Source organism: Bactrocera dorsalis, chromosome 1 (assembly GCF_023373825.1).
Source record: "Bactrocera dorsalis isolate Fly_Bdor chromosome 1, ASM2337382v1, whole genome shotgun sequence".
In the NCBI taxonomy this organism is placed as follows: Eukaryota; Metazoa; Arthropoda; class Insecta; order Diptera; family Tephritidae; genus Bactrocera; species Bactrocera dorsalis.
In genome coordinates, this window is record NC_064303.1 from 98063254 (window position 1) to 98077747 (window position 14494).

A 14494-nucleotide genomic window follows, 5' to 3' on the forward strand; every position below is an offset into this window, starting at 1 on the left:
GGAGCAAAGTCCTCTCTCGACGAACAAAGATAAAACCCTACAAGTCACTGATCATCCCGACGAAGACAACATCTGATGACTCGACATTACGAGTTTTCGAGTGAAAGATTCTGCGGAAGATTTGGCAACGCAATGGCAACGGTGAATACCTCAGTCGATGAACCGATGAGCCGTTGGAAAGACCAAGGTGAGAAGGACCAAGAAACACTTGGTATCTATGCATGTAAATTATATGTAAAATTGCGCAAGAAGTTACTGTTTTTCGAAAGTCTGCCAAAATATATATTTTTTCCCAATATTTATTACTTCTAGTCGATATGGACTGACTTTTCAACGTTTTCTACAAATGTATCTTGATGATTGATCACAATCAAAGCTGTACCACTGCATAGCAGTAAGTCTCATACAATATTGCGCTTTAGTAGTTTCCGGCTCATTGGCAGCCCAATTTGTATATCCCATAGCCTCATAATTAAGACCCCAATACCATGACTTTTCATCAGCTAGTCTATTACCAGACGTCCAGTAACGTTCAACGGTTAATGCTAGAAAATTACACAAATTTCAATGATTTGTTATTGTTGATACAATTAGAAAAGTACTGTTCTTACTGTTAAAGTTTAGAAATCCATTTAACTGTACTGCTTCTTCTAAGTTTCGGATTGAAACCAAATACCAGCCATTCTTTCTGCAGAAGTATTCGGCTGCGAACCAGCTTATCTAAAGAATGAACAAATATTATTATAAATTAATGTAACGTTAATTAAATTAATTTATTTCTACTTACTGCATCTTCGCTCACATAAAAATCCTCATCCGTTGCAGCCACTGCTCGGTTTTCTGCTTTGGAATCTGGAAGTTGGATGAAAGCTGATTTAGTACAACTATAGAGTGTGAAGATTTTAATGAAAGGAAATATTTCCTTGAAAAATTACTTAAGACCTGGCTACCAAAAACGCTTGGATGCATAAATTGGTTAAGTTAAGACCCACTGGAAAGTATGGTAGCTTCAGCAATATACCAATGTGAGAAGAACTAAATTCTAGGACCAAGCAAACCTTCTTAGTAAGAGAAACTCTGTAGAGACGATGTTACTCAACATATGATAATTCTGATCTATTATGAAGCCAACCAGGTTCAATACAGAAAATCTGAGCCTTACATAGTTTCGGCTATTACTGGTCTAAAGCAGATAGAAACAGGTCGAAGTAAATGTAAATTAACGAGAAATTCACAAAATATATTGGAATTTTTATCGGAACACTATAGAATAAACCTTATTATTGAGCGTTAAAATCTCTAGTATCTGTCACACAAATTTCTTCTTCGCCATACGTCTTTCCTTTTCGCTGTTTGATTCCCAGCGAAGGTCCTTCTCCACCTGGTCTTTCTAACAAAGTAAATGTCTTCATCTTCCTCCGCTTCCCCCGGCGGTTACTGCGTCGAATACTCTCATTTGTTTCGCTTCCTTATCCAGTCTGGTGAAAGCAAAACGGTACAGCTCTGCGAGTCACGGCGTCACGCAAACTTACCGATCAAAAATGTATGGATATCTTTTTGTGAGAAAATATTTTCACGATGTCGCAGTTGTCCAAAATAGCGTATATGGTTCAGATCACATCACTATAGCATACAGCTGAATGATCAATGAAATAAAAATCTTCATAAAAGTTGCTCTTTCCTTATTAAGTATTCTTAATTCGACTTGAAGGTTTGTGGCACAATGAAATTCAAAATATTCAGAAAATTTTTGTTTAAAATACATACCGTTATATCCTGTTTCTGTTTTATTCGAAATATTTTCTAAATCAATCACAGCACTTTGCGTTTCTTCAAAGAGTAAAAAGGCCATGAAGAACGCTACAAAAAGTGGCAATTTAATGGTATACAACCGCTTCATTTGGCCAACTGTTAATAAACTAAATGTATAACTAACGTTTTTAATGACTGGCTCATGTTTTTATAGAATTCCTATTTCAGAGATAAAGCATGTTTACAATTTTTTAAGGAAGCCTCTGATATGCGTTATCGCATGTAATACCACAAAAGTATAGCAAAACTTAATAGAGATATAGATATTGGGTTTCAGCCAATAAAAAATTTACTTCAAAGACAAAAATTGCAAATTATTCAAAATAGCGGGTTTAATATTTTTCGAAGCTTAATGCGCATAATTTTTAAGTTCTAAGTTGGCTGAAACAAAATCTTTATATGTCGAGTTTTCGCTATCGGGACTAGGTAGTTTGGTAGTGATAACTATCTATGAATATTAACTATCTAGTTTCGATAAGTTTACGCCAATAAAGAAGAACAAGTTTTGATGAGTAATATTATATTGCTTATATATTAAAAAACGGTGATAATTTGGAAAGAATCTTAAAATATTAACTTGTAACATTGTATTTTAGTATGTTAAATATCTTACCATATTTTGAAAAGAATTTGGTCGAAATGTTCCGATACTACATAGTAAGCTCGTGAAGAGAAGAGCCTTCGAATTTTACCATACAGAGTTTGTCCGGATTGTAATAGGACTGAATATATTTAAAAAGAAGTATTGTAATCGTTACAATGCTTAAAAACATTCAAAATAGGCTCCTTCTGCATCGATGTAGCGCTGCCAGAGCGATTTCCAAGCATTGAAAGCGTCGGAAGGCATTGTCGTCTCAAAATCCTTGTCTTTTATCAGTCTTTTCAGGCAAGGACACAAAAAAAGTCCAGGGGGCCACATCTGGGCTGCGGAAGCGTTGGGATGCCACTTGTTCAAATTTTCTTGGCACACTTCCACTCGCCGCAATTTCTGGTCGTCAGTGAGCACTTTTGGGATCTTCACGCACACCTTGCGCATGTTCAAGTGCTCCGTCACAATGTCATGAACCACAGATTTTGATAAATTTAACATCTGCGCAATTAAACGAATACTTAGTCGACGGTCTGAGTTCAAAACTTTGCGCACACGAGTCACATTGTCGGTGTTTGTCGAAGTCGCATGTCCCCCAGCAGGTTCTTTATCAGCGACCTCTTCCCGGTCCTCCATAAAGGCCTGGTGCCACCGAAACACACCTCTCCTTGCTAAAGCAACATCTGGGTAAGCCTGTTTGATCATATCAAACGTCTCCGTCTACACTTTCAGCTTGTACCACTCATAGAAATACGCCGCGCGAAAATATTTGTCCTGATTCTCCAGGTGGTCAGAGACTACTGACCAGCCGCTCGTTCGTCGGCTAGGAACGCCCTCTGCCGAATCCAGTCTGTGTGTGCAAGCTCCGAAGGACAGTCGCGGCGGAAGAAAATCAGTCCTATTACTTTCTGGACAAACCCTGTAGGCTGACATGTTATTGGTGTTGAATGAAAAAAATTATTGAATGGGATTTGGCTTATTATTTTAATATAGCCTCCATCTAGAGTAATACATTTGTTGCCACAGTGCTTCCGAATTCCGTCCCCGGTTCGATAGTGTGAAGCTTCAAGGTCTTCAAAATTTGTCTTTCTTTTTTTCTCGACCTTCTCATTCGAATGAAATCTTTTTCCAGCGAGCCTGAAAAAATCTCTCTTTCAGATATTATTGGTTTCCCCATTTAATTATACTGATTATCGCGATATTTTTTAGCGTTACTCTAGTGGTCTTTCTGAAAGGAGATCACTTTTTGTGCTCCGCAATCTAGTTCTTGACTCTTGCATATTTTGGCATAGATTTGTCGCAACACTTATCAATAAATTGCTTTGCCTCAATGACCAGGCATCGGACAAATTGTAAAACCACATTAAAATATTGCCCAATAAGGTAATCATTTATGGATAACTGGACACTTTTTCCTCCGGTTGTCGTTAACTGATTTTATTTGCAGATTTCAATGCAATTCCTCTTATAAATCAATTCAATTTCAATTGTTCCAGCAGCAATGAAATTGTTTATTACGAGGTGTATTCAAAAAGTAAATGCACTTAAGTTTTATATACTTATACTTATGGCAAATCATTCAAAGGACAGAGCCAGACGTACATGGCCCAATCGACTCATCATCATTTACTACGATGAGCAAGAAATAGTAACACTTTGTTCATAATTTTAGAATTCTTAATTTATTCTTCAAAATCTATGTCATCACCCCTCAAATTAAACCCACTTAGCTCCAAAATACTATTTTTAAGGTTTTATTCAATTCTTGAAACAGTTCTTTGCAATTTCCAGAATAGAATTCAATGCACGTAGCGATGCACATTTAATATCTTCAATTGCCTCAAAACGTTTTCCCCAGATCGGTCGTTTGAGTTTGCTGAATAGCCAGAAGTCACACGGAGCTCAATCAGGCGAATACGGTGGTTGCGGCACGATATTGGTTGAAAATTTGACGAAAACTCACAAAGAATCAATGCAGAATGCGTCGGTATATTATTGTGGTGCAAAAACCAAGAGTTGTCGGCTCATAATTCAGGCTTTTTTTGAATAGCTTCGAAGAAAACTCTCAACAGAACTTATACCTGCTTCGAGGTGGTTTTTTCGGCGCACCTTTGCCACGATATGCGACCGAGTGATCGTCTGTTTCCGGAGCGTGAGCATAGATCCCAGACTCGTCGCCAGCAATAATACTTTTCATGACATCCTGGTAATTGGAAAGTATTGTTTCACAGACATTAACGCGACGCGAATAAATTAAGTGATATTGGAACCAATTGTGTTTTCACTTTTCTTAAGCCCAAATAATCTTTCAAAATTGTTTTTACTGCTCCCTCCGATATTCCAAAGATGGCAGTAAGATCTTTATTCTTTTATTTTGTTGACGTGTTGATCATCAGTTGAAGTTGAAGGCTGTCCTAGACGTGATTCATCGCTTTGTAAATCCATAGCTCGCCTAAGGTTAACTTACTTTTTGACTACACCTCGTATGTATATAATTTTTCCATATTTTATATCACATTTTGTTTTGCTTTATCCGTTAGCGCCACTCAAAGAAACTTTCAGTTTGCGAACAGCAATTATTTAATCAATCGTTTTGCTACACATTTACTCACAAATACATACCCACAATGTGGAGCATAATGAAATTATATTATAAAAAAATATTAATAATGCAAATTGACTTTCTCGTTTTGTCCACTGCCAGCCATTTACTCATTTAAAAATAATTTAAAAACGCAGCATGCGCTTATTTGTGTAATTGTGTATATTTATATAAAATAATACAGTAACCGCCATTATAATGAGAACACTTTGAAAATTTGTGTTAATTGCCAATACTATGTAAAATATTAGAAGAGAATGTAGATAGTAATGTTTAAAAGACAGAAAATTATTAGAATAATGCATAATCAAAAAAAGCCTCCTCTGCTTTCGCTCCATATTTTTAGGATAGGTAAAAGGGTTGATTTCTCGTGAGGCCACGAATAATACCGTTTGGACGGCTTCGATCAGCGTTTGATCCTAAGTAGGGATCAAAAAGACTACCGCATATCGACAAAACGCCTAGAATCCGCCAAAACTTTATTGAGGCGGCTAATGTCAATTGTAAACTCATCGGACTTTTTTTGCAAGCTCTCAGGCTTCACAATTTCCGATGTGTTCAGTCTTGTTTAATTACTTTGAACTCACAGTCAGCAAACTCAAGGCCTGTTTAGCAGCTCTGCTATTGCAGTGGATGCGTACCTCCCTAAAAGAACCCACACTTCGGAGAAGTACATCTGCAGCTAACTTGATCGTTGCCCACTACTGCTTGAAAGACACTACAGTGGTCTAACAGTCTAAAACAAGAATTGATTGAGAGCTCCGACAGAAGACTCGCCTTCTAATCTCTCCCTCGAGCCTCAATTCATTTATAAAAAAGCTCACTGCTGCTCTTTTCCAACGAATCTGCCCCACCTACATACCTCTTGCTGCAAGCAGTAGATTCGGCAGCAGTGATCCAAGTTATCTGGGATTCAGTCGAAGTGTGAGAGAATTTCAGAATGTCCCTCTCTGGGACACTTGATGTGTCCAATTCCCCGAAATCGAATAGCAAGCTTCACAGTTTTGCATCTGTCGGTTTTGTCCAAGGCTGTTATATGTAGAAATGCATTAAGAATCCATTGTTGGTGTTGGACGTAGTGCATCACTGAATCGATCTGCTCGTTGAACGAATTCCAGCCATTTAGCTAGTGCCAGAACCTCGGTAAATCAGTGAAATTCCTTTTAGAAAATGTTTGCAAAGCATAACTTTTGATGAGAGACCCCACCACTACCCAATAGCTCCTTTACAATCATATAAGGCAACCAATGTCTTAATTAATATTGGGTTTCCATAAAAACATAGTACTTTACCTTTTTGACTAGGTGAAGTCAAAAGCCCCCCAATGAAGGAAAGAGTGCATCCTATAGTTTATACTTCCTTGTAAATAAAATCAGTTCAGTTTTATTTAGGTTGCAAGCTAAGCTTCTTCTTTCCGTCCAGCTAGCTACCACATTGAGGTATCGTTGTATTTATTCGAAACCTAGGAATAAATCTATCCTATCTAGGAATTTTGCTTTAACCACGAGAGGAATAGATGCTAACACCCGAGTGCCTCGTCTCTCGAGTTCTTTCACGACAGTTCTGTCGCGGAAAAGACAATATATAAGATGCTTGAGGTTCATTTCGACCACAAACCTATTCAGAGCACTAATGACCGCTTCCACCTGCACTTTGTTAAATGCTCTCTCCATGACTCCATATCGGTAAGCTTCATCATTTATCAAGTTAAGTCTTCTCATACATATGTTACAGAATTTTTAATACTTGTACTTACCCATAAAAACCGTAAAGATACCTCTTTTTGATACGAAAAATGTCAATAATTAAGACACATAAGATCCATAACTTAGTCTGAAGAATCTTCTTGACTCTTTAATGTAGAAGACATACATTTTTATTTACTTTTGACTTTCGCTGTTTACAACTGTATGTAAATGTTTATTTGAAACTATTCTGTGTGCCTTTGAAATAACAGTGGTTGAGCGCATCCACTGCGTATACGCAATTTTTTTCATACAACTTGCGCATTTTATCTATGATATAATATAGGAAGAAGCACTGCCGGGAAAAATAAAGGTTAAAGGATCAACGTTTCATGAAGAACATGAAAAAATAACTTGACTCTTAGGTGCTGAACTTTGCAAATTTGTTGAACTCTTTCCGATTTTCCAGCCAGCCGATTGCACAGCATTAGTGCTTTAGTCGCCTTGACCAAGGTCAGGTCAACATGCTGCTTCCACCGAAGAGTGGAATCCAGCGTAAGACCAAGATATTTGACCATGTTATTCATCTCTACCGCTTTGCCCCCAAGTGTAAAATTCCTGAGGACGGGCAGATATCTACGTTTCGTGAAAGGAGCGATGGTCTCTTAGAGCTCAACCCCACTACACCACTCTTTTACCAAGTTTAAGCCTCTATGCATTAAGTCACAGAGCATGTCCTCAAATTTACCTCTGGCTGTAATAGCAATGTCATCAGCGTAACCTTGACAACGGATCCCATTGGCAGTTAGCAATGCTAGTAGGTCTTCCACGACAAGACTCCATAATAGGAGGGATAGCACTAACCACTGTATGCAGACACTTGTAGTACCGAGAGGAATCTTACTGTGATTTCAGCTATTCTGATGGATAGAGGCCCTACTGCACACCGGTGCCACCGCATTTCTTTTCTCCAGTATCCTTGCACCGTTCTTGTGAGAAGTGTTGTCAAAAGCACCTTCGATGTCTAGGAAGGCGCAAAGCACTCATCACTTCCCCGCCTTTCAGCAAACTCTCTATCTCCGAAGTTAGCTGGTACAGAGCAGTATTTTAGAGTCTCCAACGTTTCATTCTTGGTGCTCCAAACTCCTTGACAAACTTAATATAACCTTTCCGCGGTATAAAAAGATTATAAATATAGCTTGAAACCCTTCTTCAAGCATCTTTAACGACCACTACTGACATCCACTACACATATGTGCGAGTGTATGTAAGTGAGCAATATGTGGCTGCCGTTTAATGTCAGCTTTACCAATGAACCCGTCGCTATTTATGTACATATGTACGTGAAACTCATTTTCATTTTCCTTTTAACTTCTGCAACTGAATTTACTCCTTTTTATTTGCTTCTACCATATATTTGGTTGATGGCCTTATTTTTTAATATCCAACACTACAAACACATTAAGTGGCGATGTCAGCGCCAGACAGCAGCGCTTGGCATTTACCATAGCGCCTTCAGCTATGCAACGAAAGTTGATGACTTGCCTGCGGGTAGTTGTTTCATCGCTGACGCTGAAGCTGAGGCTGTTGCTGAGGCTTTGCTGATATTTTATTTCGACAGTAATGCGGACTTAAAATTGTCGTGAGCGAAATATTACAACAACAAAGAAAATTGAAAATATTATTAAATTTCCATGCGGAAAATCGGTTATTAACTATATCGTAAACTGTAGCGTCGCCACACGCTTGTTTGTTGCTCTTTGCTGGCAACGCAATGAAAGTTATCGGTTTTTGTTTATACTTATAAATGTATGTGTGTGAGTGTGTGTGCGTCTGCTTCATTTTCAGTCACTTGTGGGCAAGCCGTGGCTGTGCTTCAGTTACATGCACTTTATTTTCTTGCCACCGCGGTTCAGAGTTTCAGCGCGAGAGTTGATTAATTAGTTGAATTTTGTAAAAATTCTAAGTACTTGCCCCGGCATTGCTTTGACGCTGATTCAATTAAGTGCTTTCAGTTTATCAACACTCAGCGAAAAGTATGATTAACGTGGATTTTGTCAAACGCAGGCAGAAACGAGAAAAAAAATTATTTTAAAAATATAAATACATTTTTAAGTAAGCTCTTAGCTATTTTGCTTGCATTACAAACAACCGCAAACGCCAATCACATACGTGGTTTTTTCTACGTGCACTTACTAGGCTTACGGGTGTAGCAACATACTATACATACATACATACATACATATGTATGTACAGGTATGCAACTCAAATTCGTTATTTACTGAGAATTACGAATGTCAGAAGGATTATTGTCACAGCGCGATTCATTTGCCAGCGGCATATTATTTTATATTAAATAATGAGAGGAAAAAATTCAATATTTCTTTCTATATGGACATATGAAGAATATACGCATTACAGAAGGATGGTCGAATAAATACTTAGCCCCGCCACCTGTTGACGCAACTATCTTAGAGAAAGAGATGTACTCTTAAAATTTCAGCCAAATCGGACTCGTACTTTTGTTTATACCTAATGAGCAGGCAGTGCTGCTGGATTTTATAAATATGGAGAAAGACCCAAATAGCACGGTTATTCGATTTTTTAATTTTTAGAAAGGAAATTCCGCAGTTAAGTCTTAAAACACTTAGACGCCGTATACAATAACACTTTTAAGTTAGTTTCAATCGTCAAAAATTGGTATATCGAGTTTCCAATTGGTCGCTTGTCGTATTTTGCCCAAAAAAACAGCTTACATCATGGATAACTTGAAAAAAGTTCACGATCTCGTATGGGCAAAGCGCCATTTGAAGGTGAGCGCAATTGCTGAAACAGTGAACATCGCGGAAGACTGCGTGGATCATATCCTGCTTGAAATACTGGGTATGAGAAAGCTATCGGTGCGATGGATACCGTATTTGCTCAGTCCAAGTTAAAAAAGCAATCATGAAGCCGCTTCCCAGCAACGTTTGACACCATTAATGCTTAATCTCTAAGACTTTTACGTCATTTCGTGACTGCTAATGAAACATGTATCCAGTGGTACACGTCAGAAGCCAAGCAACAGTCGTAATAGTGGAGATCGCTCAAAGAAACTGCTACGAAGAATGCGAAGACTGTACTTTTAAGTCGAATGGTTATGGCCACAGGGATTCACAAATGCTTAAAAACCCACCTCATGTGGCGAAAAATAATACTCTTCCATCCATTCCACAGCGGCACACAGCTCTGGTGTAGTGACGACCAAATTCAACCACAAATTGTGTTAAGAACTGCTGCCTCATGCACCGCTGATCCAGATTTGTCTACATACGACTTATTTTTGTTTCCAAACTCTTAAAGTCACCCTTATTCTTTTTTATTTACGTCAACTGGTTTACGAGGTTATAGCCGAGTTTCCAACAGTGCGCCAGTTGTTGTTCCTTTCCGTTGTTTGACACCAATTGGAGATTCGAAGTGTACCCAGGTCCTTCTCCACCTGGTCTTTCCAACGGAGTGGAGGTCTTTCTCTTCCTCTGCTTCCCCCCGCGGGTACTGCGTCGAATTCTCTCAGAGCTGGTGTGTAGCCGCTGTCTCTTAATTTGCTGAACTATGTCGATGTAGTCGTATATCTCATACAGCTCATCGTTCCATCGACTGCGGTATTCGCCATTTCCAATGCACAAAAAATTATATACCTTTGACAGAACCTTTCTCTCGAAAATTCGTAATGCCACTCATCAGTTGATGTCATCGTCCATGCCTCTGCACCATATAGCAGAACGGAGATGATGAGTGACTTTGTAGAATTTGGTCTCTGTTCGTCGAGAGAGGACTTTACTTCTCAATTGTCAATTAGTCCGAAGTATCACCTATTGGCAAGAGTTATTCTGCGTTGGATTTCAAGACCGGCGATTTTGTTGGTGTTAATGCTGGTTCCAAGATAATGTGCTGCAATAATAGTGTGCAGTAGTCATCATCATAAGGGGTATCTCTCTTTCGAGGTTGTTTTCTTCTTTTCAATTGGTAGTGTTTTTTACGTGGCGGGTCCCATACCCATTGCATCACCCTGAGGAGGGATGTTTCGTCTTCTCACTCAGCTCGCCTTCAAACGGCTGTTTTTTGGGAGACCAGAGGATACTTGGTCTAAGACCGGAAGCCGTGAGCTGATTGAGCTATATGTAAAAGAATTGTTTCTGACCACTCCCAAGTGATTGGCGCTAATTGACGGAATTTTTTCTTAAATATTTCTGTGGAACAAATCCTGCTTAAAACGTATGGTATTTGCAGGAAATAAGTTTAGACAGAGATCTTAGAAAGATCAAAGTGTCAACCGGCTCAAAATCACAGCAACTTTGTGTAGACATTGGTCCCAAAGATCCCTGGATCATTATGTCCATCAACTGGCTCACTGTATTCACCTTTCTTGGTTAGTTCAACTAGTCGAAACTTTCATAGCACAAACAGGTCAAAGTGTGTTTATGGAGCACAGCAACCTATGTCCTTACACACATACACACCCGCTTGAAAGCAATAAAAAGACAAGCAAAGAAATAAGGAATTTCTTCAAAACATCGCATGCACTTTGGCAGAGCGCTCCCCATTCAATCGGCTTCCTAACTTCTATTGAAGCTGTGGCGAGAAACAAAAGATGCTTGCGGCAGTAGCAAAAATGCCACCCCGGGCATAGCAAGAGGAAACCATAACGGAAGTGTAGCTGACTCAATGGAAGGAAAAGTAGAAAAGTTAAATTGCATTAGAGCAACGCAGACGCATTTTTTTGTTTTTGCTGGTGTTGTTGGTGTGCCTGAAGTTATGCCAAAAAATGAAGAAAGAAAAGCACAATGCTGTTGCAAGCCGTATGCCACACGCATGCCAACAATGGACGACTCGCGGGACGGACAATACGTTAGACTCACAGCGTTGCATTGGCATTTGGCAGAACAACAGACGAGCAACAGGAGCAAGCAACAATTGTGAGACAACAACCAACACAGAAAAAAAGGAAAATAGAGGCCACAATATGTGGTAGAAATTTGCACAGAATAAAATAAAATCTTGAAGGTGGCATAGCGGCGCTGTGCCCGGTACTTGCCTCGGGACACAAGTCGGTAGTGTGAGACGAACTATGCGGTCTTTGTACTCGTATACATGCGACGGGGATGTGCATACATTTTATTTGTTGCTTTTCTTTTTGTGTTGTGTGCACATATGTCTCATTTGCATACCACTTTTATGTTGCAACATCACCAGATACCGTTACATTCCTTTTATTTGCATCTGCTTTGCATCCATCAACTCATATCCGCAGAGACTTTCCCTTTTGTTTCCCGAAATCTTCAGCTTTTTGTTGCTACTCATTTTTTGAGGTTATATTACTAGAGTTCGCTGCTCTTATCTGCGGGTGTAGAATTTAAAAGTCTTCTTACTGCGTACCGGGGGACAAAATCTTTACTGCGGTAAAGTTTAACGAATACGGTGCGTATTGGTTTGGAGTAGCTGAAAGTTTAGCAGAAATTTTCGTTTTCTCTCAAAAAATTCAGGGTGATTGGTAACGATGACGTGTGATATGATGTATCGAGTATTATAAATTTATGACACGTATACCGTTATGTCGAAGCAGAAGGAAACTTTATCGTGTGTTTGCAAGAAAACGGCACCGAGCAAAGTCTTTAAGATACCAGCAGAATAAAAGAGTGTCTAAAAGTATTAACTGCGTATGTGAGTGATGAAGCGAGCTCATCAGTCAGTTCATTCAAGGTATACCTTTGTGACCAGGAACCCAGATAAGGTGCACTTGGTGACGATCTGATGAGACTGTTCAGCCGTTCTTCCCCCTGCGGGTAGGGGGGACCCCCTCAGGGTTCGGGGGGAAACCGAATATACCCGCGGTAAGGCATGCCTGTCGTAAGAGGCGACTAAGATCCTGGCCACCAGTCCAGAGTTGTGTGGAAACTCAACTGGTTGTAGCTTCGGTTACAAGGTCATACCAAAGACTTTAACCTGGTACCACGGGGAGCAGTAGCCCTTGGAGGTAACTCCAATCTGCTCATTGGGTTTGGCCCTTTGTGGAGATTCGTGGTGGTTGTGGTTAAAACCCAAATCGCGGGAAGAACTGACTTTGTCAGTTCGAATGTGGAGTTGCATTGCAACCTGGTGCCGTGCACATAGTACGGTAGAGGTTTTAGATGGGCCTCGAACCCTACCAAGGTGGTTAGTGTGTCCATGCCATACTGCCAATTGGTACTGAAAATGTTTACTTAGTTTTCAGGGCGCTGATCAACGCATTGTATTGATCCATTGTGCTTCTGAGCACCGTAGAGTTAAGCTGTCGACAGCACGATCCCACGTTAAAGACACTTCACAGTTGTTCAGCCGTTCTATACGTACCTGCATCAATAGCGATTAGATCTTGTATGCAGAGAACGCTTGACTGTCGCTTAACTGTCGCTGAATGTAACTATACGTTCATTAGGTTAGTTTTGTTGGAGGTTTATCTCTAAAGGCCGACTTATAGCAAAGACCTCTGCAAAGTCTGGAGACTATAGCAGGAGTGGTAGCTCATCCCTTTCAAATTATTAAACTTGTTTGATGCACCTTTTCCATTGCCCAATCCAGGTCTCTTTTGTCCTGCATTATCCACCATCAATTTATTCAGTGTTCACAAAACACTTTAGAATTAATCGTGGTTTTGTCGGGTAAAATAAAAGATTACTTTGAAATATCACTAAACATACAACTTAACCTTTTTTTGGTGACTGTCAGCCAGTGAACTCTTCGTCTAGCGAGCTATATACATATGTCCACATTTCAATGGTAGTGAGAAGGTTCTAACTGGACACTGTTCAATTGGGATTTATACGGTTAAAAATTTTACCAGATGCCAGTTGCATCAAGCTGATTGCTGCCTTCTTGTCTTGCCTTGCCTTTGCCTGCTCAATACTCGGATCTCATACTTTTAGACATCTAAGTTATTCAAGACGTTTGTTCGAAAGTACATATCCAGATACAGGAGCTTTTATCTTGAAAAAACTACACAGAGCAGTCTAAGCGTGATACCTCGACATCTTAAGAAGTCTTCTACGCTAATTTAACCTCTAACTTCCAATTAGAGAAGGCCTCTATGTTATAAATGGTATTTCCCAGTGCTACGATCTCTTGATTGAGAACGAAGTTCGAGTTAATATGAGGAAAACTACATAAGGGGAACAGATCCGTTTTCATATACGACCAAAAACTGTTTAAATTCTCAACAATATTTTGAGATTTTCACTACAAAAACAATAGTCCATCACCCCTGTCTGGTTCGTGGGGATAAGCGATGCACAGCGAAGAAACCTTCACACCTTGATGACGAAGAAACTGTATATTTAATGCATCGCAAAGAAACTCATTGACGCAATAAACTCAAGATCTGAAGAGACTCAAGTACTCTCTCAACTTAGGTTCGGCTTATTGCAAGCGCTCATAGGCTCAATTACCCAATCTTCTTTCCACTAAAGTACTCCAGCGTGACTTAGCTGACATTCAACACCTACGGACCCGCTATAGGCGTGTTGTTGTTGTTGTAGCGGCAGAAATCTGCCGAGTCCACAGTCCTTGGCCAAACAGTGTTATGTCCTCGAAATAACAGCCCTTGGTCGGTTAAAATTCAGGCCACATCCGGTAAAGCAGAAGCGGCTGTTGTTGGTATTGACTTCTGGGATGCTTTCTGCCACTACAAAAACAAAAACTGTTTAGTTTATATCGGCGAAAACTCACCTCCAAACTCCAAACAGAATTTCGAAAACGACTAAACTTACATATGTATGTATTTAATTCCATTAC

General features: G+C 39.5%; 1 protein-coding gene across 1 annotated transcript; it reads right to left on the reverse strand.

The window, feature by feature from the left end:
• Positions 1-252: 252 nt before the first annotated feature.
• On the reverse strand, positions 253-1936 carry LOC105234135 (lithostathine-1). The gene is made up of 4 exons (XM_011216410.3): positions 1768-1936; positions 788-852; positions 612-720; positions 253-545 (listed from the first exon to the last, which is right to left on the reverse strand). Exons 1-4 carry the CDS (start codon positions 1898-1900, stop codon positions 331-333), a joined length of 522 nt encoding a protein of 173 aa, XP_011214712.3. The 5' UTR covers positions 1901-1936; the 3' UTR covers positions 253-330.
• Positions 1937-14494: the final 12558 nt, after the last annotated feature.